Source organism: Equus quagga, chromosome 8, assembly GCF_021613505.1.
Source record: "Equus quagga isolate Etosha38 chromosome 8, UCLA_HA_Equagga_1.0, whole genome shotgun sequence".
NCBI classification, from domain to species: domain Eukaryota; kingdom Metazoa; phylum Chordata; class Mammalia; order Perissodactyla; family Equidae; genus Equus; species Equus quagga.
In genome coordinates, this window is record NC_060274.1 from 80,980,010 (window position 1) to 81,007,999 (window position 27,990).

General features: G+C 43.1%; 1 protein-coding gene across 7 annotated transcripts in view; it reads right to left on the reverse strand.

The window, feature by feature from the left end:
- Positions 1 to 251: 251 nt before the first annotated feature.
- OSBPL3 (oxysterol binding protein like 3) overlaps positions 252 to 27,990 on the reverse strand; it is a 173,052-nt gene continuing 145,313 nt past the window's right edge. For all 7 annotated transcript variants that reach the window (XM_046669449.1, XM_046669452.1, XM_046669450.1 and 4 more), the window contains 7 exons: positions 21,963 to 22,026; positions 18,909 to 18,987; positions 17,725 to 17,869; positions 14,536 to 14,680; positions 11,099 to 11,225; positions 9,044 to 9,166; positions 252 to 4,013 (listed from right to left, as the gene is read on the reverse strand). In XM_046669449.1, the coding sequence (XP_046525405.1) occupies positions 3,917 to 4,013; positions 9,044 to 9,166; positions 11,099 to 11,225; positions 14,536 to 14,680; positions 17,725 to 17,869; positions 18,909 to 18,987; positions 21,963 to 22,026 (780 nt within the window). In that variant the 3' untranslated portion in view covers positions 252 to 3,916. The remainder of the gene's footprint in view (positions 4,014 to 9,043; positions 9,167 to 11,098; positions 11,226 to 14,535; positions 14,681 to 17,724; positions 17,870 to 18,908; positions 18,988 to 21,962; positions 22,027 to 27,990) is intronic.

Here is a 27,990-nt window from a genome sequence, read left to right on the forward strand (position 1 = left end):
CAACGAGTGGTTTAGGTCTGTGCCTGGGAACTGAACCCGGGTCGCCAAAATGGAGCGTGCTGAACTTAACCACTAGGCCACGGGGATGGCCCCCAAGTTTCTTTATGTCCCAGGATATTCTTATTTCCAAGCCCCATCACTTTAGGTAAGCTGGTATGTTTCTTCCTCAAAAGAGCCTAGGCGAGAGTGTTGCTTTGTCCCCTTCACTGGCCACATACACCCAGTAAGCTGGAAAAACAAAGACACGGGTGGCCTTTTTCCATGTTATTTATTCACAGTCAACTAGCTATATGAGGGAAATAAACAAATTAGTTGGAGCTTTTTGGGGAGGCATAGGGTGAAAGGTGGAAGGGCGGAATTTAAACAGAAAATAATCTTATAAACAGTTAGATGGAAGATTTACAAATATCCATTAAAAAAAATAGTATCCTCTGAAGGTAACAGAGGAAGAGACAAGCATCACCAATAAAATAAATTAGCAACTTCTGATCATTGCATTCCCCAAAACCAAAGTCTCCAAAAGGGATGTGCATTTAGACGGCCATGATTTGCAGATCCTTATGTGACACATATTTCCAACACAGAAAAATAAAGACTAACAGTGAGTAACAGATTAATACAATGCAGAGGAAAACTGAGCACAAGAAAATAGCCATCATTTGGTAGCAAAAATAGATTTATGCTGATGTTAATATCAAAATTAAAGACATTAAAATAAATTATGCCAATATATTGCAACTATTATTCCTAAGATCATAAGAACTATTTCTTATTGCTCCTACTCATAACTAAAGGGTCTGAGGATACTCTCCAATAGCTGGAAGGCATCATATAACTTGTACTCTATGCAATAGGCCTCCAACAAGGGTCAGCAGCCAAATAAAAATGCCATCATTTTTCTTTTGCGGTTGACATGGTCAACAGCAGACTAAGACCACTCATCAGGAATCTGGAAAATGCAGACAGTACTCGAAGGCCAAGCAAATGACTTCGTGGAAGCAATTAAAAGCAGAATATGAGAAAAGCAGCAGCCCAAATGAAGTAAACAACAAAAAAACGGGTTTGCATATTTTTCTCTTGCAGAGAGTCCCACAGAAAGCACAAGAAGACTGTGGGGGCTGTTCAGGCTTCCTGGGGACCTGATAGGTACCTGGACTGCTGTCCTAAAGGGAACTGGGTCTGTTTCATTAGTACCAGACCAGCCTCGCTTCCGGAGGTGAATGGCATGCAGACTCTGATTACTACTTCGCCTCAGGGAAATACCAGCCTCTGCTGTGGGGCCTGGGAGGGAAGTGATCCGCTGCTCGCTACACTGGAGACTGCTGGCTCCCTTCCCAAAGGACCTCCTGCAGCTTGGGATGGTCCACAGCGGCAACGGGACCACCTGAAGGGCAGTGCGGCTGACAGCACAAAACCCCACTTCCAAGAATATCTACGCAATTCAGCATAAATTGGCGATGGAATAATCAGGAATAAAACGGAGGTGAGAACATGCGTCTCAAATGGTGCAGTGACTGGCATTATTTAGTCAGGAGATTCAAAGTTCGGAAAACTGAATTCCACCTCACTTCTTCCCAAACAATGCCATGTTTCTGTTTTCTTCATCTGAAAATTATAAAATGCCCTTGAGCTATAAATTATGTGGGAAGGTGTTTTTGAAAAGAGGGACTGAAGGAGGAAAAAAAGCCATTTGCCCCTCAAGATAGTTTTAAGATGATAATATCAGGATGCGACACCAAGCTGTTTAAATTTCAGAAAAGCCCTTTACATGTGCTGGGACTGAACAGTTTTTAGATTTTAAAATTTGCATACAGTTCTGTATCATATTCTAATTCACCCCACCCCCACTGCAAATAAGAGGATGACAAAGGTGATACTTGGTCCACTTAGCCTTGTGATTCCAAAATAAAGCACAGGATCAACTGAAACAACCGCATTGAGACAAAGAATTCCCAAATCCTGCATGACAAAGCTCCCGCCAGGCAGGGGGCACGTTTGTTTTTTTTTTTTTCTTTTTTGAGTCAGCCTTGGAGCAGGCCTATTTAATAGTCCATATTACTAAAATTCTACATTCACTTTCACAAGGTGAAAACTAGATTTGTTTTTCTTGTAAGTATCCTTAAATTTCTAGCCTGCTTCTTGTCTGTGAGCAGAATTTGGATCCAGGCTTGAAAAGAACAGAACAAAGCACAGACCAAAGAGTTTGATTGTGTCAGTTAGGTGCTCAGAAATGGAAACGATAGTCACACTGTGTTCATCTCGACGTCTTGATAAAACGGAATGAATGAATGTAATATTTAATGAACCATTTACTATTTTAAAATGCTAGTCACTTGCAGATTCCAAAAGCCTACTGATCCACTTAAAGTAACTCTCCATTTTGATGCAATACTTTCCAACGGGTCTTTTGATGTGATATGGAAAAATCATGCATTCTTTGTTTCCGTTATTTATTCTACTTTCCATTCAGAGCATTCTACATGCTCTGAAGGTATTTAAATATCTAAAATTGTTTTCTGGCGAAATCTTTTTACCCCACCATGATACGTGATATTCCATAGAATTGTTATGGACATGAGCGTAAAAGGTTTAAAAAGTTAGGCTTTGGTTTTAATGTAACCTGGGCAGAAGTTGGACTTGCTTTGATAACACAATACACCTACTGCACAAATTCTATTATTGTACCTTGAAACAACACATTTAAAAAGACAAAGTTTCCCCATTCGGTAGTCATAATCTGTATTATTCAAGCCTGCTGCGAACTCAGGAAAGAGTGAGATGAGTAAGAAGAAAGGGCAGGAAAGGGGTAAGACACCAAAGCTTTATCAGAACACAACAGCAGGGAAGAACATCAATTCTCTACATTTGTCTATAAGGCAGATGGTCAAACTTTTCATACAAGATCTAAAATACAGTGCTTATTAAGAGGTAGAAAATACCAAGATGTTATTTAAGAAAACATGTTGAGTTATTGAAAACAATCAGTTATTTTGTGAAACTTTTAGAAAGTCAAACTGCTGTGTGGAATGCGCTGTATGTTTTACACTAAACTGGGACATTCCATACTCAACAGAGATGTGGTCCAACGGGGCGGGGTGGGGGGAAGCCAGGGTTGGGTAGGAAACAGAAAATAGTTTAACTTGTCAAGGATTCAGTTCTCTACAGACAAATTTCCTACTGCGTCTTAGGATGTCATAACATTTACTTAACAGGGATTTCTCGGATTAACAACAATTTCTCTGAGCAACAGGGTACAATTTTGCACATAAGGCAATAAAACTATAGAGAAGGATAAGCTAAAATGCTTACTCTTCAAGAAGGTGCCATATCCATCTTATAGAAAAATATACATCCCATCAATCTTATACCATCCTCCCAATCACCACAATGTAAATGCAGATACTCTTCAGACTCCAGCACCAGCAGAACTCTTCCGTACGAGCAGTGCAAGGGCTGTCTGAGGGAAAAAGATATCGGAGCTACCAAATTAAACTTGGGTAGCTCACGCACGGGTGACTAACCCTGGGTATCCTGATTTCTTAATGCACCTGGGAGAGAGGGTTTTTTTCCTACAACATATTTTTATAAGGCATAAAGTTAATTTGAATTTTCCTAACCTTTGGAAAATTAGTGTTAAAGCTTCTTTTTTAACCCATACAATAACATTCAATCTTTCATTTTTATTAAATAGTTTATATATAAAAAGAAATATCAAGGTGTTCTACATTCATATAAACAATCATGATAACATTTGAAATTGTAAAGAAACCTACTGAAGAAAATATATACTTAAATACAATGCTAAGCTAAGCACAAGCAATCATTCCAGATAATATCCTTTAAATATACAGACACAGGTTTGTGGCTTCAGAGAGCAAATACGAAGAAGTATAAGGACGGATCGTTCTTTCCTTTTTCACCACAAGACAGGATGGTCCAGTTTGGAAAAACCAAGATCTTTCCTAAGTTCCAAATAGGTGCCATTGCTCACCCAAGAGTCATCATCGGATTTCCTGTGAAAGATGAAAGAATTTCTTGAAGGCTCTTGAAAATATTGTCATATTCTCTCTCTCCCTTTCCCTCTTTCCTCTCCTCATGCCCAGCCATCATTCTCATATGCATGCAACATCCCTGACAGTCCAGTACTGGAACTGGGAGGGAACTGGAAGCCTGGATGCCATTGTATTACTCTTGACTTTGACTTCTCGGACTCAGAAGCTGTGAAAAATGGTGCTTCTAAGAGGAGCTGGGGTGAGGAAGAGTTTACCGTATATCAAACACTGCTGGGATGACAGCCACCACCTGGAGTATGACATGTAAAAGCTACAAATCAACGACACTGTTGTTCATAACAAGTGATAAGTTATAAAAGGAACTGGAAGCCATCACAGTCTGGAGAGTGCAGCCTTGGTTCACTATTCTTAGAATAGATAATGTATCACACAGATCAAAATTCAAAAGGCACAAAAGGGGAGATAGCTAAAAGTTTTCTTCCTGCTTCCATCTCCCAGCCTCTCAGTTCTTCTCCTCCGAGGCAATGATCTTGTCAGCTTCATTCTTTCAGAGAAATTTCACGCATGTGTGAGAGTGTGTGCACGCGCACACACACTCCATCCCGCTCCCATTTTTTATACAGTGGTAGCACTGTGTGGTGTCCTACCTCATGAGTTTTTGACATAACAATATATATTGGAGATCACTTTCCATTGTCACAAGGTCAGCAAACTACAGCCCAGAGACAAATCCAGCCTTCTGCCTATCTTTGTGATAGCGTTTGACTGGAATACACATGTGCCCATTCGTTTAAGTGTTGTCTGGGGCTGCTTTCATGTTGCACAGTGGTGTTGAGTAATCACTACTGAGACCTTATGGCAAAGCTAACAATATTTACCATTTGCCCTTTATAGGAAAAGTTTGGGGGCCGTGGCGGTTAAGTTTGCGTGCTCCACTCTAGCAGCCCAGGGTTTCGCCGGTTCAAATCGTGGGCACGGACACAACACCGCTCATCTAACCATGCCGAGGCCATGTCCCATATGCCACAACTAGAAGGACCCACAACTAAAAATACACAACTATGTACCGGGGGGCTTTGGGGAGAAAAAAGGAAAAATAAAATCTTTAAAAAAAAAAAAAGTTTGGCAACTGGTAATAAGAGATTCCTCATTTTCTTTTTCTTTTTTTTGCTGGGAAAGATTTGCTCTAGCATCTGTTGCCAATCTTCCTCTTTTTTTCCTCCCCAAAGCCCCAGTACATGGTTGTATATTCTAGTTGTAAGTCCTTCTACTTCTTCTATGTGAGCCACTGCCACAGCATGGCTACTGACAGATGAGTAGTGTGGTTCCGTACCTGGGAACTGAACCCAGGCCGCTGAAGCAGAACGTGCCAAACTTTAACCACTAGGCCATCAGGGCTGACTCCTCATTTTATTTATTTATTTTTTTTTCCTTTTTCTCCCCAAAGCCCCCTGGTACATAGTTGTACATTCTTAGTTGTGGGTCCTTCCAGTTGTGCCATGTGGGATGCCACCTCAGCTTGGCTAGAGGAGTGGTGCCATGTCTACACCCAGGATCCGAACCGACAAAATCATGCGCTGCCAAAGTAGAGTTTGAACTTAATGGCTCAGCGACAGGGCCAGCCCTCTCTCTCTCTTTTTTTTTTTTAATTCTTCTCCCCAAAGCCCCCCAGCACACAGTTGTATACGTTAGTTGTAGGTCCTTCTAGTTGTGGCATGTGGGACCCTGCCTCAGCGTGGCCTGATGAGCAGTGCCATGTCCGTGCCCAAGAACCGAGCTGGCAAAACCCTCGGCTGATGAAGCAGAGCGCACGAACTTAACGACTTGGCCTTGGGGCCAGCCCCTCATTTTCTTTTTAAACAGCTGGATAATATTCCATTGTAGGGATGGACCACAATGTAACAGGTACCCTACTGGTAGGCACTTAGGAGGTTATTTTCAATCTCTATTATAAACATATGCTTATAATAATATAACAAACATATAATGTTATTTTGCATGTGTGTGAGTCTAGTTACATTAAAAATTCATGTAAGTAGTACTGCTGGGTCCAAGTACGTGCATTTGTAGTCTTGACTGATACTGTCATATGCTTTGGAAGCTAAAGTGGAGGGTGCCTGTTTTTCCACACTCTCAGGAACACGGATTTTTATCACGCTTGTGTCCCTATTCTAACAAAGGGACGTTTCTAAAATGAGCCGATCTGCACATCGAACACTTTACTATGAAACAGGGGCTCGATCCTGCCGGAGCTGTAGTTGGTGATGTTGTCGTTGATCTTCAGCGGCTGTTAATGGAAACATCCAGGCCTGCACATTCCTCTCCGTCCTGTCTTTGACAGGATTGCTACTGCTGGAGAACTCTTGCCTTTTCTCCACCTTTTTATTTGCCACATCCAATAACGCTCTAATAATTTTATAGACAAGCAAAAGGAAAATGAGCCATGACCACCCGCAGCAGCTGTGTCAATCCTTTTCCGTTCTGGACATAATTCTTAAAGGGTTGCAATGACAGCCCAGATAACATTTTATATTTTACATTTAAATGGTAACTTGTTTCCCATAGAGCTCCACAGACTTTGTGAATTCATTTTTGATGCTTTCACATCAGATCAGGTTGATGGATCTCCTTACCTAGTTCCTGAGACAGTTTGGTTATTACAGTTTTTAATGATCCTAAAAAATACTGTAATGAATATCTTTGTTTTTTTCAGATTGGCACCTGAGCTAACATCTGTTGCCAATCTTCTTTCCTTTTTTTCCTTCTCCTTCTTCTCCTCCCCTACCCCCCAGTACACAGTTGTGTATTCTAGTTGTGAGCGCCTCTGGTTGTGCTATGTGGGACACCGCCTCAGCATGGCCTGACAAGTGTGCCATGTCCATGTCCAGGATCCAAACCAGTGAAACCCTGGGTCACTGAAGCAGAGCATGCGAACTTAACCACTCGGCCATGGGGCCAGCCCCCGAACATCTTTATAAATGCAGATTTCCTTGTTTAAAAATGTATTAGATTATTTATAAAGGAAAAAATGAATTGATCTACTTAAGGGTATATGTGCGTATCTATTAATTGATCCGTCTGTTAATCTATCCATTTATCTATCCTTTGCCTTTTTCAGAAAAATAAGGTGTCTTATTTTTATTTTATTTTTTTTTAAAGATTTTATTTTTTTCCTTTTTCTCCCCAAAGCCCCCCAGTACATAGTTGTATATTCTTTGTTGTGGGTCCTTCTAGTTGTGGTATGTGGGACGCTGCCTCAGTGTGGTTTGATGAGCAGTGCCATGTCAGCACCCAGGATTCGAACCAATGAAACACTGGGCCACCTACAGCGGAATGCGCGAACTTAACCACTCGGCCACAGGGCCAGCCCCTGTGTCTTATTTTTAAAATATTTAAAGGAACTTATAAATATTTTGGGATGACACTCTGGCTAGTTGATCTTTAACTACTTATATCTTTTTTTTAAGATTTTATTTTTCCTTTTTCTCCCAAAGCCCCCCGCTACATAGTTGTGTATTTTTAGTTGCGAGTCCCTCTAGTTGTGGCATGTGGGACGCTGCCTCAGCATGGCTTGATGAGCGGTGCCATGTCCGCACCCAGGATTCGAACTGATGAAACCTTGGGCCGCCGAAGCGGAGCGCGCAAACTTACCCACTCAGCCATGGGGCCAGCCCCTTAACTGCTTACATCTTAGGTTTGTGGAAATGATCAGAAGGGATCTGGCACAATCCGCTTAAACTCTAGGGGAAAGCACACTATAATTTGGGCATAAAACATTACTTGTCACTATTTTGCTGTTTTAGAATATATACTTTATTGCTGCTGCTGATAGATTAGTAGCTAATCCTCCTAAAAGTATTTCTGTGGCCCATTAAAAAAACAACAATAACCAAAAAATGCCCCCAAACAACAACAAAATCCTGGTTGTCCTGAAAGCAAGACTGGGGGAAGGGGCAGGGCAGGAGCCTGCTGCTTTTCTACATGTGCCTGCTTTAATGTTATGGTTAAAAACTGAACAAACAGAAAAACCCCTAAAACTGTATAGAGCCCTGGCCTGGTAGTCAAGAGAGCCAGGCTCCAGTCCAGGACATTCCACTCATCCTTCCACAGATCACCTGTGTTCCCAGGCCTTTGTTTCTTCTCAGTTAAAATAAAAGAGGGAGTGAAGGGCTGATGATCCTCAATGCCCCATCTAAATCTTTAAGTCTATTTTTTCTTTTGCTGAGGAAGATTTGCCCTGAGCTAACATTTATTGCCAATCTTACTTTTTCTGCTTGAGGAAGATTAGCCCTGAGCTAACATCTGTGCCAATCTTCTTCTACTTTATATGTGGGTCACCGCCACAGCATGGCTGACGAGCGGTGTAGGTCTGCACCTGGGATCTGAACCATGAACCTGGTCCGTCAAAGTAGAGTGTGCCAAACTTAACCACTAAGCCACGGAGCCGGTCCCAAAATCTTTAAGTTTATTTTTAACAAGACCTTCCTGGCAAGTTACTTTAAAATTAATAGTAAATGTTCCAAATCCAAGCCAAAGTATATTGGAACTTCTGCAGTTCAAGAATTAGACTACTTGGAATTTCCATTTTGATGACCAGTTGGGTGATCATTAATTGTCTTAGCAGTTGTGTAAAATATAGCTGCATGCCGCCCAAGCTTAGACATGGATCTAAGAAGCTGGCCTGAGTTAGGGAGCCAAGTTGGGGTGGTCTCGTTGCTTCTTCCACAAGCACTTACTGAGCTCCTCCTCTGCCCAGTCACTGGGTGAGGTGCTGAGAGGCAGCTGGGAAAGAACAGGGAGGCAAAAAGAAGACACTCCTCTTGCGGAGGACGGAGGAAGGGGCAGCCTGGAGGAAGTGTCCATAGAAAGCCAGGCCCGCACACACAGGGGAGGTTTCACCACTTGGAAGCAGGCAAATGTCGAGCATGTTCTCATGTGGGGAGGGGACACCCTGCTGACCATCTTCACACCAGAGCATCAGATGTCATCAGCGCCTGTCCACCAACGCCCCACGCGACCCCCACACACACCTGAAAAACCGCGGCTGGTGTTCCACGTTGTTCTCTTCTAAGACTCGCCGCCTTTCTCTCTGGAGCTGCTCAATCCTCTGCTTTTGTCTTTCAGCTTCTTCTAAGTTCCCTTCCTCTAGAAACCTGAGGCAGTGAAGAAAAAAACAAAGGAACATGAATTCCAGGAAACTATAACAATCGTTACTCCTAAAAGTGCATGTGTTCTGGACTGGAGAGTCAAAATGCTTTCCTATACACAAGACCCCTCTCCCCCCAACTCTAAAAGCAAGTTTTTGAGGCAGTTAGCGAAGATGCTGTTTTTTGAATTGGTGATATAAACGTGGTACAAAAAAAAAGATACAGATACAGACATAAAAAGGAATTTGGGGCAAAGTCTCCCTCTCACCCCTGTCTCTAATTCTACCTGTGTCCTCCCATCCCACCCATCTTCACCCCCCACCACAGGTGACCCACTGTTACTAGGTTCCTGTGCCTCCTTCTGGGGTCTTTATACGTACATAAGCAACATTAATATATATATTCTCACCCCTCCCTCCCTCTTTAAACATAAAGGGTAGTATGATACACACACTGTCTATACTTCAGTTTCTTGTTCTGTTTCACTTTTTACTTAACATATCTTGGAGATCTTTCTTGGTAGTACACAGACATCTTCATTTTTTAATAGCTGTATAACATTCAATTGTGTGGCTAAACCTGAACTTATTTAAACAATTCCCTATTGACAGACATTGGGGATGTTCCCAATTTTTTAATGTTAACAGTTAATGCTGCAATGAATGACCATGTATATCCATCATTCTGCAGATGGGTTAGTGTATCTATAAGGAGAAATTTCTAGAAGTGGAATTGCCTGGTTAAAGGGTGAGTTTGTAATGTGTATATTACCAAGCTGCCCTTTATGAGGATTATATCAATTTACATTCCCAGCAGCATTGTTATTAGAGAGCCTTTTCCCCATAGGCTCAGAGTGCATCAAACATTTACATCTTTGCCATCTGATGGGTTAAGAAATAATATGTTGGGGCCGGCCCAGTGGCATAGTGGTTAAGTTTGGGCACACTGCTTCAGCAGCCTGGGGTTTGCGAGTTCCGATCCTGGGCACAGACCTAGCACTGCTCAAGCCAGGCTTGAGGCATCTCACATAGAGTAGAGGAAGACTGGCAACAGACATTTGCTCAGAGCGAATCTTCCTCACAAAAAAAAAAAGAAAAGAAAGAAAAGGAAAAAGAAATAGTATGCCAACATGGTTTTTAAAATTCGCATTTCTTTGAGTGAGACTGAGTGCGTTTCATACGTTTAAGGGATATCTGCATTGGCTATTTTGTGAACTGTGCATTTTCCTAGGTCCATTCTTTTAATGGGTTGACCCTGATTTCTAGAACCAATTCATGAAATGAGTTGCAAACGTAGATTTCTTAGTTTGTCGTCTATCTTTTGACTCTGGGTCTTTATTTTATTTACTTTGCCATGAAGAAAAGTGCTGTTTTTTTAAAAAATGAAGTCAAATTTTATCTTTTTTGGGTTTTTTTTTTTTGCCTTCTAGGGTTTGAGTCTTAATTAGCAAGGCCTTAGGGGAGAGATTATTCTTTCAATTTTACAAAGCAGGAAACTGAGGCTGAGAAAGACATATCATATGTCACACAGCACGTTGTTACCAGCACATCTAGGATCAGAAGTCAGATCTCAGTGCAGCAAAATAATTTAAATTTGAGGGGTGGGGGGCTAGATGCTTTTTACTATTTGAAATACACCAGTTCTATATTATTGTATGCAGCAAAACTCTTATAAACACTTTTTTGGTTAAGTGTTAAGAAACACTTTTTTTGTTTTTCATCAGAAACAGGGCTCACCTGATGAATACAGGTCATGCCACACACAGAGCTAACCCGGGCTCTGTCCCTTCCACAACGTGATTGCTTAAAGCCTCCTACACCCCTACTCCTGATGACATTATCTCTCTCTCTTAGGCTCCTCTGGCGGCCTGGGTGTTGTTAAAGAGGCTTTATATAAAGAGTTTTAAACTCTGGAGATAAAGGTTTAAAAAATCCTTACCTTTGGTCTGGCCTAAATCGAGTGTCCGTAGGTGGTAATAAAGACTTCAACAATGGATCCATTTCATTTAATTCTAATGCAAACTGTGTGAAGCCATAATATTGCTCATGGCCTTTTGGCATGGGATCTGAAAGAAAAAGAAAACGTTCATGTCGAACTTGCATTTTCATTCATATTACATTTTAATTCCTTCTCCTCTTTCATCTCAGACCAGCCACAGCTCTTCTCTCTCAGCTCTACATTCTTCCATTTCTATTAAAATATTCTGGCTAACAAATAGCTGCTGAATACTTCTCTACAAATTTTCTTCTCTCTAAGTTTTTTTCTACCTCCAAGGATAAGGCCTCCTTTGTACGTTCACACAGCAAATTTATAAAATGCCATGAGGATTCTCTACTGTTGAGGCTATAAACATAATCTGTTACTGAAATAAACATGTTAAAAAGAACTCTAGGCCCCTTTTTCCTGACTAACGAGACTCTCGCTCTAGAGAATCCATTTTTCCTTTAAGAGACGTTGAATTCTCGAGATGCTCCCTCCAGTACCTAGAACAGTGTTGAGCCCACGGCAAGTGGTCAATATGCATTATTCTTTTCTTCCATTCCTGCCCTTCTTTCCACTAACTCCTGCCCCTCCAAAATCTTACCTATTTAAATTTAAAACCATCTCAGCAGAAGCCAGGCGCAGGGATGGGATTATACCAGCAGAAACCCTGCCTGCTGGAACCAAAGGAGACAGAGAAAACAGGACAGAATGTAGAAAGGCTGCGGCACTATTGGTCTAGTACAGGAAGGGACCATTGGGCCATCCAGCTGCAAACAAGCATTATCCTTCAAGGAGAGCAAATGAAGATGACTCAGATCATTAGGCTGCCACTCGCACCACAGGCCCTGACTCTTTAGGCCCAGGGGCAAGCCTGGCTCTGCCTATCAAAGGGTGGGGGCCACTGAGCAGTTTCAACATGCCAGGCAGCCACCACCCAGAGCCTTGGGGGCCGGGTCACCGCCCCAGTGGCTCCAGAGGGCAGGGCATCGAGCTAGAAAAAGATTCGCTCCAGCCTTCAAATCTAATGGCATTTGCCTTGCTGGGTCTGGACTTGCTTGGACCCATCACCCCTTTCCTGTTTCCTATTTCCCGCTTTGGGAACGAGAATGTCCATCCTATGCTCGTCGCAATTTCATTTTAGAAGCACATTTTGGTTTCACAGGCTCACAGCTGGAGAGGATGACTCATACGTCAAGTCTCATCCATACTTGACTCAGATGATATTTAGGTGAGACTTTGGACTTTAGAGTTGATGCTGGAATGCATTAAGACTCTGGGGGTTGTTGGGATGGAGTAAATATATTTTGCATGTAAGAAGGGCATGGTTTTGGGGGGTCATGGGTGGAATCTTATGGACTAAATGTCTGTTCTCCCAAAATTCGTCTGTTGAAGCCCTACCTTCATTGCAGCTGTACTTGGAAGTGGGTCTCTAAGGGAGGAATGAAGGTTAAACGAGGTCAGAAGAGCAGGGCCCTGATTTGGCAGCTGCCTACAAGCCAGGAAGAGATCCCTCCCCAGAACCTGAATTTGCCAGAACCTTGATCTTTGATTTCCCAGCCTCTAAAACTGTAAAGAAATAAATTTCTGTTTAAAACACCTCGTCTGTGGTATTTCTTTAGAGCAGCTCAAGTAGACTAACGCAAGTTATTGCCCTAATCTGAATTCCAGCTAAAACTCAAGCTAAAGATACTCAAATGTACATATTGGGGAATCAACTGCAGACCAGTAAGATCCACTCACAGCCTCAGCTCTCGCTGTTCACACACAAACACAACCGCTCTCCATGAACTCTCCTCTGCAGACCCATTTTCTGAAGCTTCAGCAGTCCTTTTCATCTAACTCTCTGTATTCTAAGTATGGAAATAATAGCAGAGCTTCCTACTGGGCCTTCACAAATCCACGCCAGTCTCCCAATCATCAGAGGGAAGACAGTGGTTTTTCTTGAAGATGGGTCAGGGATGCTCACGGCCACGGCAGAGACATAAAGTCAGCACATGACACCAACAAGAATAAGCTTACACAGTGTTCTTTCATCAAGGTCCTACTTTACCATCCAGAGAGGACAGTAGTTCTCATCTTCGATAGGTACTTTAAGCAAAGCAGAGCAACTGTCTCACCCACAAAACTGCCTGTGTGCCTCTGAACCCCTGAAGCTAGGAAGGCGGCCACTGGTGCCAATTCATTCTAGCTTTATGGCAACCTCTGCACTGGTGGAAGATGTGGCTGCTACTCAGTCAAAGAGCATTGTTGGCTGCCTACTCTACAGTCATCTCCCTTTCTTACTTGCTAAAGGGAAGCTCACCTGTTCAGATGGCACTGTGCCCTCTCTAGGGGATGAATGTAAGCTCACCTGAACCTCTCCTGCCTACCCAGGATTGGTTCAGGGATGGGTTTGGACCCACACCAGGCTGATAAGATATAAAGACACATTTGCTGGGAGATCCTAGAAAATCCTTCATTCTTGACAAACAGAGGCACAGGAGAAGAAAGCCCTTTTGTCCTCCCCTTTTCCCCACTTGATGATTCAATATGATATCAGGATAATCATTTTACATCCATGAGGGGAAACATCACCGCCATATTGGGAGTGGCAGAATGTGTCTCAATGATCTGTGCTCTTGACACAGGTAAGTTGCCGATGTAACAACCCTGGGGCCACCTACCACCTCATTTGTTAAGTAATAGCACATATCCTAATGGTTTAAGCCACTACTAGTTTCTTATCTTTGTTTTGTTTTTATCAGCCCAAAGCATCCTACTGGTGGTATCTCAGAACAATGGTTTTAGAATATGACCATGACTTGGAAAGAAGCTTATCAGATTAGAAGATGGACTAAAGTCTTAAGATGTTTTGGGAGACACCTTATGAAGGTTTGGCTTCCCTAGGCTTTCTCCCCACAGCTGCTTCAAGGGCTCAGTATCCTTCTGGAATTGCAGGAAACATCAGACCAGCTTACAGTGTTGGGCAATTCTGGCGGACCCCTAACTCTTGTAGAACGCCCAGGGCAGTCTGCTTGTCCAGTAACAGTTTTCTCTTTATTCTTACTCTAGAATGACATTTTAATATTAAAGGTATTCCTTCCTAGTGCCCAGGAATGATATGTGTTGACTGGAAGATTTCCGCAGACAGTGACCATGGATTAACAATGGCTTCGTTCTAGGATTAAAAATCCTGGACCTAGCAGCCCAACCGAGGTGTGGCTGATACGCATGAGGATGAGTTGAGATATGAGTAGGTGAATGCAAGAAGGGCCAACAGCTCAAACATAGTTCAAAGCAGGGAGAAGCTGCAGACATCACCTGGGCACTGATGCCCGCCCATCTGCAGTTCCTCTGGCCACATCCCTCCCTCTGCCCTCCTTGGCTGGTGGCTGATTAACCCGGATACTAACTTGCTCTCCAGACACAGGTAGATGAGGAGGCGCCCCCGCAGTAAATGCTTTCATGCCATTTCCCAAACAGCCGATGCACTGCCTTCCCATTCTTGTCAAACACCGTACCTTCAATCTCGTGGGCGTTGGTGCTCCAGTATTTTGCCTAGGATTCAAATGAGAGTTGTCTGTTTAGTACTTTGGGCCAACTTCTTACAGATATTAAGAGGAAAAAAAGGAAAGAGAAAGAACCATAAGAAGGATTCTACACTACCTATCGTCTGCCAATTCTGGGTCCTGGCTTTAAAAAAGAAAAAATCATAATAAAAATAAACAGCTAACCCTTTACTTACAGTTTGTAACACAACCACCAACATTTGGGTAGGATACATTTTCTCCTCTAGGAAGGAAAGGCTCAGTTCTCACACATCAGCCAAGGAGTGTGGCTGGCCCTTACGCCCCCTCCTCCGGAAGAGCTGTTCCCTGGCCGTCACTGTGCTCTCTGACTATTGCAATTTAAAAGAAATGTAACTTATATAATTTTTTCACTAAAGGAACCACATACACAGTCCTTTGGAAATTAACCAAGAATGCTGCTTTGTAAACCAATACATTTTCAGTTTACTTTATTATTTTTCCCCCCAAACTAGATCTGTTCATCCAACCCACTGGCCCCTTGAGTAAGCCACATCCATTCACACTGTGGTTTGGTCCTTGTCTGAGACCAGCTCAGCTCAGCTCAGCTCAGCTCAGCTGTTTGTGGGTTTTACACAGTACCAGAAGGTAGCCAGCAGAGGGAGCTCTAACTCCCTAGAGTCGATTTTTTTCCAACCTGCCAATTACCTGGCTGCCCTAAAAATCTCTGTGAGAGAAGAGAAGGCTTTACTTCATAAATCAAAAATCCTAGTACTATTTTCAGCCAAAACAGAATCCATATTTGGAAACCAATAAAGTTGACTGGCATTTTCAGGCCAATTCAGGTGGTTTGGTTTCCCCATTCTGCGTCCGTGGGGAAACTGGGAGGAAGGGCAGAGCACAGCAGCAACGCCGGGCTGAGTCAGAAACGTAAAATTCAGTCCCCTAGTCACATAAAAATGGGGGAAAGGGGAAACAAATACTGCCCAGGCTCTTAAGTTCATTCTGAAGCAGGGATCAGACTTTCTCTTAGAGATATTTGCCAACAAATCCAATACTGGCAATACAATGGGACGCCACAGAGGGAGGCAGCCGCGATCCCCAGGTAATGTTCTCTTCAGATTCTCTTTCAACACCACAGGCACATCCACCATTCTAATTCTTTTCATCTCTCATGGTACAAAGATCTCTTCTCTGGCCCTAGGTGGATGAGTACTGGGTGGATGGGAAAGATCCGAGTCACGTACATTTCCTCGGGGAAAATGCTGAGAACCAGGTGGCTCTCACCTGGATCAGGAATACAAACATCCCTGCTCCAGGCTGCCTTCTGCATCTTTTCGCAGAGAGCTTAGATGAAGTTTTCAAGGCAGGGTCATTTTTATTTTACCCCAAATCACTACTAGCTTTTTGTCTGTCTACAGCCCAGTTTGATTTATAGGGCATAATAAAGACCCCAGTTCAGCTCTCCATGATGTCCCCCACCAGCCAGAGGTGGTGCAGAGAAGTACCACGCGGAATTCCACAATTAGAACCTTATCTCTCAGCTTACGGTTTTGATCTTAATTAAACACAAATATTCCTTGAGGAGGACGGGTAATGCTTTACAGCCACTTTAAGTATGTGAGATCTTTAAGGGCAAGAGGGAATCTAAGGAGGAAGAGAAGGTGGGAGAGGAGCTCAAATCAAGGCGGATGGAAAGGGAAGCAGACTATTCCATGCTTTCTGCCTCAGGCCAATCTGTCTCCATCCCGTGAATGTTCGTGAGCTCTGCTGTGTGTCACACACCATTCCCAGGCCTCAGGCTACAGCAGCCAGCACGTTAGACCAGGGGTTTGCTTTTCTGGAATCAGGAATGGTGAGGAGAGTATGAGGAACAGAAAATAAACAAGTGAACCAACAGGAACAAGCTAACTACAGATAGAGATAAAAACTTTGAAGAAAATGGGATATGCTAGAGAGTGACTAACAAGACGGGGCTGGTAAGGGAAGGAGCTGGGGAGAGGGGCCCACGCAGGAGGAGAAGAGAGAGAAAGAAGGACAGTGTGGTCACAGGACCGTGAGGAAGGAAGGGGACAGGGGGGTGGGGTGGCAGCAGTTGAGGTTGGAGAGGGATGAGTGTGCGTTTGCACACGCACACGTGTGTGAACTTGAGGGGGTGGGGGTGGGGAGTGCAGGCTGTGCGGGGCCTTGGGGGCCATTGCAAGGATGCAGCCTTCTACTCTGAGAAAGACAGAAGTTGTCAGAGGATTTTGGTCAACTATGGCATGACTTTCTTTTTTTAAATTGTGGTAAAACATATGCAACATAAAGTTTACCATTTTAACCATTTCTAAGTGTACAATTCAGTGGCATTAAATACATTCATAATGTTGTGCAACCATCACCTTATATATTTCCAGAACTTTTTCATCTTCTCAAACTGAAACTCTGTATCCATTAAACAGTAACTCCCCTTCCTTCCTCCCCCAGCCCCTGGCAACCCCCATTCTCCTTTTGGTCTCTGTGAGTTTGACTGTTCCGGGTGTCCCATAAAAATGGAATCACACAGTGTTTGTTCTTTTATATCTGGCCTATTTCACTTAGCATAATGTCTTCAAGGGTCATCCATGTTGTAGCATGATGACTTATGTTTTAAAGGGTCCTCCAGGGGCTACCCCAGTGGCATAGCAGTCAAGATCACATGCTCCGCTTCAATGGCCCGGGGTTTGTGGGTTTGGATTCCTGGTGCAGACCTACACACCGCTCATCAAACCATGCTGTGGTGGTGTCCCACGTACAAAATAGGGGAAGATTGGCACAGATGTTAGCTCAGGGCCAAACTTCGTAACCAAAAAAAAAAAGGTCCCTCTGGCTGCTGCATTGAGGACAGACCTTAGGGGAGTAAGAACGCAAGGAGAGAGGCCAAGAGAGGCCATGGCCCTGGTTCAGGTGAGAGAGGTGGGACTGGGACCAGGGAGTCCCTGCCATTGCTTGTCTGCTGGCACAAAGATGAAGGTGAAAAATTCCCTTAGACACCCTACGGCCCCAGTTCTGCCTTTCCAGAGGAGGAGCTCACAGGGCACCCTCCCAGGTTACCTTTATAAAATTCACTTTGCAGTGGCAGGAATCGTCACTCAGGTTCTTGATGACAATCTCTCCATAGTGCTCAATCCACCTCTGCCCACTTAAGATATTATGGATGCAAGAGGTCACTTTGTTCCATTCAAAATGATCTCCAAAACTAAAAAGGAGGAAAAAGTCACATAGTTGTCAGAAGAGCCAGCAGCAAATGCAAACAAGCACGGCTACTTGAAAGAATAAGTCACGTAATGAATTCCGCATTCCTTCATTTACAGAACCAACAGCAACTGTGTGCCTAAGCGGTGCTGGGCATTCTACCAGCCTTCACTCCCCAGGGAGGCGCGCACATACCACAGAGGGCGACAGCAGGCAGGCTCGTGACTCTGGAAGCTGCCAGGGGCTTCATGGAAGCTGGTGACCTCCTGGCACAACCCACTCCCTCCTTTGACACAGGAGAAATCTGAGAGCCAGAGGTGACTTGTCTAAAGACACCAAACTAGGAAAGGGAAGCAGCAGTGGGGAAGAAGGCATGGGATTCTTCACAATCTGCTCTCTCTCTCCCTCCACACACGTATATGTATACACACACACACATATGTGCACATACAGGTAGATCTGTACACATATATGTATACACATACTTTCATATCATATATAAATCTTAAGATACATACATCTAAATCTTTTATGATGACAAACTATTCAGGGACTACTTACAGAATTAAATAACAATTATGAGGAAAATGGTATTAAAACCAACCACTTACATGGCACATACTATATGCATGGACTCTTTTCAGTGCTTTCCCTACATTATGTGCTTAATCTCCACAACAGTCCCATGCAGTAGGTGGCTGATTACTCCCATTTTGTAGATGGGGCAACTGGTGACCAGAAAGGTTAAGGAAGCTGCCCAAGGACTTGTAATTAGTAAGTGGCAGAGCGAGCACGTGAGTCCCAGTAGCCCAGCTCCAGAGGCCATGTTCAAGAGGAACTTTGGTGTCCAGGAAGCACTTCCACTTGAGGGAAAGAAGATCTGAGATTGTCAAAATGAGGAACATTTGAACCTGCTGTCAAACAGATTAAAAGAAAAAACATACACTCAACACCCACCCTGGAGGGCAGCAGGCATCCTGTTCTTAAAGCTCTATCTCGGCTCTAAATTCTATAAAGGTCCTAACCACAGAAGAAGAACTTACGCTGGCAGAGTCACATGGGTTGTGCCAATGGGAACAATTTCCATGGATTTGCCCCAGAATTTGTTTTTCCATCTCACGTCTGAAAGGAAATACCAATTATTACACATGTGACAGGAGAGCTAGGTAGATCAAAGAGTTCTTAGGCTGGATAAAGGATTAATCTCCATATAGAACAATCTTTTCATAATAAAACACATTATTGGATAGGATAACTTTTCATTTACTGTAAGTACCAATTGAATAACTGGAACAGAATCAGGGAAACCAAAATTATAAGATAAAGTCCCTCCCTTGGAAGAGCTCACAGTGTGAAAGGCAGACAAAAGTGAAAACAACTAAGCCCCACACAGAGAGGCACAGGCTCTTACTGATTGTGTTATAAAGTGAAATGGAAGCAGAGAAGAAGGAATGACCAACGTGCTTGGAGAAGGCATCAGAAGGGGCCGATTAAACTGGGCTTTGAAGAATAAGCAAGAGTCATAGAAAAAGCAATTGAAAGCAGAAGACGTAGCCTGTTCAAGCAGAGAGGTGCAAGAGAACATGGTGTGGTTCTGTCCTATTGGTCTCCGATTGTCTAGAGAGAAGAGTAGAAAGACAGATTGAGTACAAAAACCAGTGGGCTCTACAAGCCGGGCTAAGAAGTCTAGTGTGTGCACTCGGGGAAAATAAGGTGTTTGTTTAGACAGAGAACTGATATGATTAGATACAGACTTTGCAAAGACAATTGGGAGTAACATGGAGAATGGACCAGGAGCAGGAGAGATGAGAAGCAAGGTGACAAGTTACAAGGCTACTGCAGTTGCTCAAGGAATAAATGAGGATAAAGTGAACCCAGATGGTAGCAGTGGGCAGGGAGCGGAAGGGAATGATCCCAGAACCATTCAAAAAGTAGAAATAGAATCAGATGACAAATTAGATGCAGACTGTGAAAGATAGGGAGAATTTGTGGATGACTTCAGACTTTTCTAACTTGCATGAAGAGTAGTGCCAACAGGGAATAGAAAAAGAAGGGCAGAGACGGATGATCCCTCTGGTTGCTGTATGGACAACACACAGACCATATGGGAGGAAAGGGGAAAGCAGGGAGGCCAGTACGGGGCCATGGCCATGGTCCAGGAGAGAAGTCGGGATGGGACCAAGAGCCCCTGGCCATATACTGCATTATTTCATTTATATGAAATATCTAGAATTGGCAAAACTAAGTTAGTCATTGCTTAAGGATGGAAGAGGTTGACAAAAATTGGAAGTTGCAGTGGGGGAGGGTACTGGCTAAAGGGGTTTCTTTTTGCAGTGATGAAATGTTCTAAAATTGACTGTGGTGATGATTGTACAACTCTGTGAATATACCAAAAACCACTGAATTGTACCTTTTAATTCAATGAATTGCATGGTATATAAATTATATCTCAATAAAGTTGTTACCAAAAGAAAGATAATCAGCTGTTTAAAGAGAAAACAATAACAATGTATTGCAGGGTTTATAACATACATAAGGAAAATGTACATCTACAATAGCGCAAAGATTGGGAGAGGGGAAACAGAAGTATAGTTTTGTAAGTTTCTATACTATACATGAAGTGCCATAATATTACTTGAAGAAAAACTATGATACATTTCAGATATATAATATGAATGCTAAAGTAACAATTAAAAAACGAAACGAAGAGGTACAGCTAATAAGCCAACAAAGGAGACAGAATGAAGTCAAAGAAAGTACTGAGTCGAAAAGAAGCAGAAAAGGAGGAAAATGGGAACAAAGAACAGATGCAACAAACAGAAAACAAATACCAACAGGCCACACTTAAACCCACCTACGTCAACAATCACAATAAATGGAAGTAGTCTAAACAACCTAATTAAAAGGTAGAGAAATGTCAAATTGGATAAAAAAGCAAGATATGGGAGTCATGGGCCTATGGGAATAGGTGGGACTGCCCTGGGAAAGGCTGATGAGAAGAAGTGAAGGGAGCTGAGGAGAAAACTGTGAGTAAAGTAAGGAGCACATAAGAACTACCTTGAGAAGACTCTTCTCATTATATAACACACGACTTAAAAATGTTAATAAAGTGCTTACAGGGTCAATGACCCTTAGCAACTAAGAGCATAGAGATGTTATGAGAATTATTCCTAGAGAGTTCAGTGAAAGTTAGAGAAGTTGTTAATCAAGCTTCAATTCTAAACTTTAGTAGCAAAGATTCAGAAAGGAAACTCTGGTACTTGTAACCTAAACAGATAATTTTGACAGCCTCTAGAGAGAGGAACTGGGTGGCTGTGGACTGGGGTGGGGGAGGGAGATTTTTTACAAACTATTTTCATATCATTTAAATTTTATAGTTGTACTTTTTTAAGGCAATGCAGCAAATCAGGTGATATCACTGTTAACAGAGAAAAATACTCTAAAAACTGACATGTGCTCACTGCTTGAAAACCCAGGATGCTCAAATTTTCCTTCTATAGTAGTACATTCTGACTTTTGAATAAATAAATAGGTTAACAAAATTAATTAATCCATTTAGAAAATATTTGCAGCCTTATTTATTCTTCAGAACAACCCATCCTCTTCCGAATCAAAAATGTAAACTGAATATAGGAACAACAACCCAAAAACAATGACAAAAAGTCAACAATGTAAAATGTGATTTCAGAAATCAAATCTAAATTTTTCAAAAGCAAAAACCCCCTCTGCTGTCTAGACTCTGACAAATAACAGTAAACATTTACTGTTTCTAGAAATATGTGAGGTATTTCACTTGGCTGTGGCATGAGATACAGAAAAGTTACAGGAGTAAATAGTGGTGGCCCAGACAAAGATTAAGGATTTTTTAAAAAAGGGAACAACTAAATTATCCTCTTGAATCCTTAATTATGAAGCAGACGGCTTCAGTTATTGTTCAGAGAGGAGAGGCGAGAACACCAAGTGGTGCAGATCCTCCCACCCGAGGCCCAAGTCCATGGCCCGCTTTGGATCTTAACAAGCATGTACAGCAGTTTCTGAACAAAATAAATCTGCAACATTACCAAAAATGATGAAGGTCAAATACAGCAGCACATTACCTTGCCAGAAAACAAAATTCCTAGACTCAGCGTGACATGCAGAGATAGGTGGATGGTGGCTGACCTGACGGAAACAAAGGCCAAAGAACAAAAAATTAACTTTTCTGTCTCATGAAATCCATTTCTTTCCCTTGCATTGAGATGTGACATAACGCAGTGTCTAACGATGAAAACTTCTTTAGATTCCTCCACGTCTGTCCTCAAGAGGGTGCTCCTGATACAGTCAGCTCTGACTTGCTCAAGTTTGTCAGGGGTGAGAAGACAGAGGGTGAATGGAAGCCTCTAGAAGCCTCGGGGAAATCAGGCCAAGTGGCAAGTGATGAGGATACCGTCTCGTTCTGAAAGACGTGAAAATAAAACAGGGACATGCAAGGGCTGCCTGCTCACAAACCATATAATCTGACACTGGCTACCAAGGTCAAACTCTCTATTAGCCGTTCCGAAAGTACCTGCAAATGTTTGAATCAAGATGGCAAACAGTAAATATTTTTAAATGCTACTGTTTTTTTTTTTTTTAAAGATTTTATTTTTTCTCCCCAAAGCCCCCTGGTACATAGTTGTATATGTTTAGTTGTGAGTCCTTCTAGTTGTGGCATGTGGGATGCCGCCTCAGCAGGACTTGATGAGCAGTGCCATGTCTGCGCCCAGGATTCGAACTGGCAAAACCCTGGGCCGCCACAGTGGAGCGCACGAACTTAATCACTCAGCCATGGGGCTGGCCCCTAAATGCTACTTCTAAGCAACACAAAAATGCTCTTTGGCTCAGCAGATTTAACTCTTTTGAAAGCTCTACCACAAAGTCCAGCTACTTGTCAAATCATCTACAAGATCAATCTAAGATAATTTTTTTAAAGGAAAATGTTTCTATAAAAGAGAATAACAATTCTTCTAAACAATTATTGAAGAATGTTAGTTAACTGCTACGAAAAAAAAAATTTTTAACATTTTTTTTGAGGGGCAAGATTAGCCCTGAGCTAACTACTACCAATCCTCCCCTTTTTGTTGAGGAAGATTGGCCTTGAGCTAACATCCATGCCCACCCTCCTTCACTTTATACGTGGGACGCCTACCACAGCATGGCTTGCCAAGCCGTGCCATGTCCACACCTGGGATCTGAACCAGCAAAACTCAGGCTGCCGAAGCAGAATGTCTGAACTTAACCACTACGCCACAGGCTGGCCCCTCCCAAAATTTTCTATTCAATTTTTCATCAAGATAAAAATATCTTGAGTAAATATGTAATTACATTCTAGAAAAAAGAATCCCCTGTCACAGAGACGGTAGCACATTTCTCTGCCTTTTGTCACTGGGGTCATTACTTCTGTTTATTCACTAATGAAGATGCCAAAGGGAAAAGGGCTCCTCACTGAGAGTTCCTCATGATCTCAGTAATACTCGGAGCACATGAGCAATATATGTACTGTTACTATAATTCAGTACTAGTGAAACCAGAGTAATGCTGTCAGTGGTGTTTCCAGAAACTTCTCCTACTTAGGTGGTTCTTAGCAAAGTGTCTTACATTTAGAGCATTTATCCCAAAGCCTTCATATCATAAAATATTATAAAACCAGAAAGATTAGGTAACGTTTCACAAACACACTGATAGGGAGGAAACAGAGGTAAAACCCAGCATTTTTGGTTTACGTCAATGGTTTTCAAAGTTCAAAAAAAAAATTGCTTTAAGCAGCTACAGCCTGTTTTCAAACATATCTTTTTGTGTGTGTGTGTGTGAGGAAGACTGTCCCTGAGCTATCGTCTGTGCCAATCTTCCTCTATTTTGTATGTGGGACGCCACCACAGCATGGCTTGATGAGCGGTGAGTAGGTCCGCATCCAGGATCCAAACCTGCGAACCCCAGGGCCACCAAAGCAGAGTATGTGAACCCAACCACTAAACCACAGGGCAAACCTGTCAAACGTATATTATCAAGAAGTCAGAAGACTGAGCCCTGCTTGAGGTGAACAGGTCTGCTGGGGAGACGGGATGACAAATCCACGAACACTCGCCTTGGTCTGGGCCCTCAGCTGCACTGAGGAACATGGTTTGAAAACCCCAACTCTGTGCCACTCCCCTAGGTGAAAACTGCAGAGACAGGATAACCCAGAGTCAGGCCACAAACACATTTAACTGACAGGATGTCAGCTCTTCCACCTTGGCCCAGAGAAAAGTAGAGACAAATAGCTAAATAGTGTGGGTATTTTTCAGGTGTCAATGCACACAAATCCCAGATCCAACATGAGGTGGGAGATGCAAATTTCCTGTCCCTTGGATGGTCTTAGTTCCCATAGGCCTCTTAAGAATAAGAGGCCCCTCCCTGTGCCTACAGGATTTTTTTTTAAAGATTTTATTTTTTATTTTTTTCCTTTTTCTCCCCAAAGCCCCCCAGTACATAGTTGTATATTCTTCGTTGTGGGTCCTTCTAGTTGTGGCATGTGGGACGCTGCCTCAGTGTGGTTTGATGAGCAGTGCCATGTCTGTGCCGAGGATTCGAACCAACAAGACACTGGGCCGCCTGCAGCGGAGCGTGCGAACTTAACCACTCGGCCACGGGGCCAGCCCCACCTACATGATTTTTAAGGGCAATTTCCACCTTAAGCACTGACTTAGAAACCTCACTCTTAAAATGCAACTCTCTGCTTTCCTTCATTGTCTTCTTTTTCAATCCAACCTCTTGAAGATATTTTCTATCACAAAATGATGCATCCCCGTCTCCCCTTTTCCCCCTACCGCCTCTCAATGAAAACAGTGGCATTAACTGTTAAACTTTGGGATCATATAAAACTAAACCGGGGCAAGCCAATACCATCCCCCACCTCTCCACTCCTCCCCAACCCTCCTCACAGTGGAGTGGGAGAGGAGCTATGGCATGTACTCCCTTCCCCATAACATATTTTATGCATATTTTAAAGTTGATTATTATAAAGTAGATTGTATTCATTCCTACAGCAGCAATATAGTAAAAAATGTAGGGATCACAGCCTTGATCAAGAATTTGGCATTTTATAGGTGTGGCCCAATGTAAACATCAAAGCAAAATACAGTATATAAAGACTACAACCTCTTTTGTAGACATTTTAAATCCCAGAAAACTGGGATCAATACATTGTCTACATGAATTACAAAAGAGGCCCTAATGGGGCCGGCCAGGTGGCACGGCAGTTAAGTGCGCACATTCCGCTTTGGCGGCCCGGGTTCCCCGGTTCGGATCCCGGGTGCAGACATGGCACTGCTTGGCAAGCCATGCTGTGGTAGGCGTCCCACATATAAAGTAGAGGAAGATGGGCACAGATGTTAGCTCCGGGCCAGTCTTCCTCAGCAAAAAGAGGAGGATTCACAGCAGATGTTAGCTCAGGGCTAATCTTCCTCCAAAACAAAAAGAGGTCCTATCATATCATAAAGTATACAGACATCCCATAAAAATGCAACTTTCACCTTCTAAAACTGTGTCATTTTACTGAATCAGTGCTCAGCACAGTGCCTTTAGATGGGCTCAAAGGATGGTTTCTGATGAATAAATCTCAACATTCAAATACCAGTGATTTTGCTTATTTCTTTCTGGCTTAAGAAGGCCTTTGAGAGTGACTTATTTGGTGCACATTGCCTTTAAGAAGTTTACAAAGCTTTCCAGGGGAAGTAAATTCATGCCTTATTTTTCTCTGAAACATTTCCTCACCACAGGTGTTTATCCATGAAGCATTTCTGGAGCGTCTGCCATGTGCTGCGCCAGTGTCAGAGAACGAGGGAGAGCTCTGGGAGCCCCACAGAGCTAGGTCCTAACTGCAATATCATCCACTGGCTGCATGACCTGGAGCAAGATGTTAAGCCCTCCGGGCCTTGGCTACCTCATCTGTAAAATGGGGCTAATACCACTGACTTCGCAAACTAAAAACAGACGACACGTGTCTAGTGCCAGGATCATGTGCTGGTGTGGAGCAGGCAGGGGCTAAATTGTAGCCATTTTTCATGAGTAGTATTTCCACTTAGTTCTCATGGTAACCGTGTGTCTTCATTCCCCTTATTTTATAAATTAGGAAACAAATTAAAGAAGCTGTCCAGGGCTACACGGTTAATTAGCGCCAAGGGCAGCGCTCTAACACGAGGTTCTCTCATGTCAAATCCCAAGCCCTTTTCTGCAGGTGCCAGCTGCCCCTCGACAGCTGCTCAGAGCTGGGCTCTGTTCCCTCCCCAGAGCCTTGGCACCATTAAGGTCCCATCTCATACTTAGAATCTTTTGAGTCTGACCTTCCCAACCGCTCTGAGTCTCACTTATTTCTCTGTAAAATGAGCCTGAGGATCCCTCTGGCTTCAAAATGCTATGATTCTAACCTCTGTTCTCAATGTCATCTTCACACCCCAGCATCAAAGGTAGCAGCGAATGCCAGTCAATTGGAAAAGACTATACTAAGGCTTCGATTAATCTGAATGCCATGGAAAGGGGTAATTCACAGTTAATAATTTAATCTCTGTTGAGCACGATCTCTCTAAAATCTACTGGAGTAGAGAATAATGAGCGCAATCTAACCTGCCTTTGTTAGTGTGGGATTTGGTTTCTATCCTCGTTACTTCTTAATGCAGGCACAGAAAGCCATTTGATTGTGCGTCTGAGTCTGAACTGACCCAGCCCCTGAGTAGACACTGGCAGCCTACTGGATAAATCCGATTTAGACTATTTTCTCAGCACCCATCTCCATCACTTCCCCTCCACCCTAGCCAAATAAGAGCAATGATCCTCCTAGTTCCTGACTCGCGTCCAACTGCGTAGAGTAGCTTGTGGAAAAGTGGACAAGTTCCAGGTGAAAAATCACCCAGGGAGGGACCAAGTGGCCATTCTTCCCATGGCATTCATCAAACATCTACTGATTACTAAACTCTAATGTGATGGGCACTGTCCTTGTCAATGAGGATAAATGAGAAAAAAAGAAACCAAAGTCGTCATCCTCAGGGACTTTACATTTTATAAAAGCGTGGAAGTAGGTACAACAGACAATAAATAAATAAGTTACATAATCTGTCAGCAGTAACTTGTTAAGGAGACTACAGCAACCCTGAGGATGGGGACGGTGAGTGGCAGGGCTGCCCCAGACAGGGTGGCGGGGGCAGAAATGAGGAAGTCCACCACGCAAATATCTGGGAGAAGTGCATCCCAGGCGGAGGATGCAGACACTGCCCAGGGCTGGCAAATTCTTGGTGTGTTTCAGGAGCAGCAAAAAGGCCAGAGGGGCTGAAGCTGAATGAGTGAGAGCCGGAGGAGGCAGCATGTCCGGTGGCGGCATCTTGGAGGGCTTTGTGGGTCATGGTCAGGACTTGGCATTTTATTCCAAGTGACTTGAGGAGTTGCGGGCGAGTTTAGAGCAGATGTTGCTCCTGCTTAAAGCAATCGCTCTGACTGCTGGGTGAGGAACTGGCTGTGGAAACTAGAGACCAGTGAATGAGTCTGTGACCCCAGTCATTGATTATGGAGGCATGGGCTTGGTGGCAGCGCCAGTCAGGGAGATAGTGAAAATGGCTAGCTTTGGAAGAAAGGCTTCTGAAGAAAGATCCCAGGATTTGCTGACGGATAGGACATGGACTATGAGAGCAAGAGCTATTCAGGATGACGCCAAGGATACTACCCTGATATTGGGGAGAATGCAGCTGCCAATTATTTTTTCTTCTCCTATGTTCAGAGTTAATCACTTATTTGATAAACATGGCTTCTTGCAGAGAAACAGAAACAAAACCACAATAAGTGTTGACCTAGAAATGGAGCAGCTCTGGTCATTCGCCTTATATTGATTTGTTGCTAGTTTTATTTGAGCAGCTTGAATTTCCCCTCTGATAACGTCTCTCAATAAGAGGCCACTTTATGAGCAGTAAATAACTCTGCCTACTTATAGATAAAAGAACTATTCAGAGTGGTGACTAGTCTGCAATGGGGGAAGTGATAGGTATGGTATTTATAAGCCTGTGCAAGAATGTGTGTTCAGAATTCTCCAGATAAGTAGCAGAAAAGGAGGAAGGGCTGGGCCCATGGACCAAAGGGAAAAAG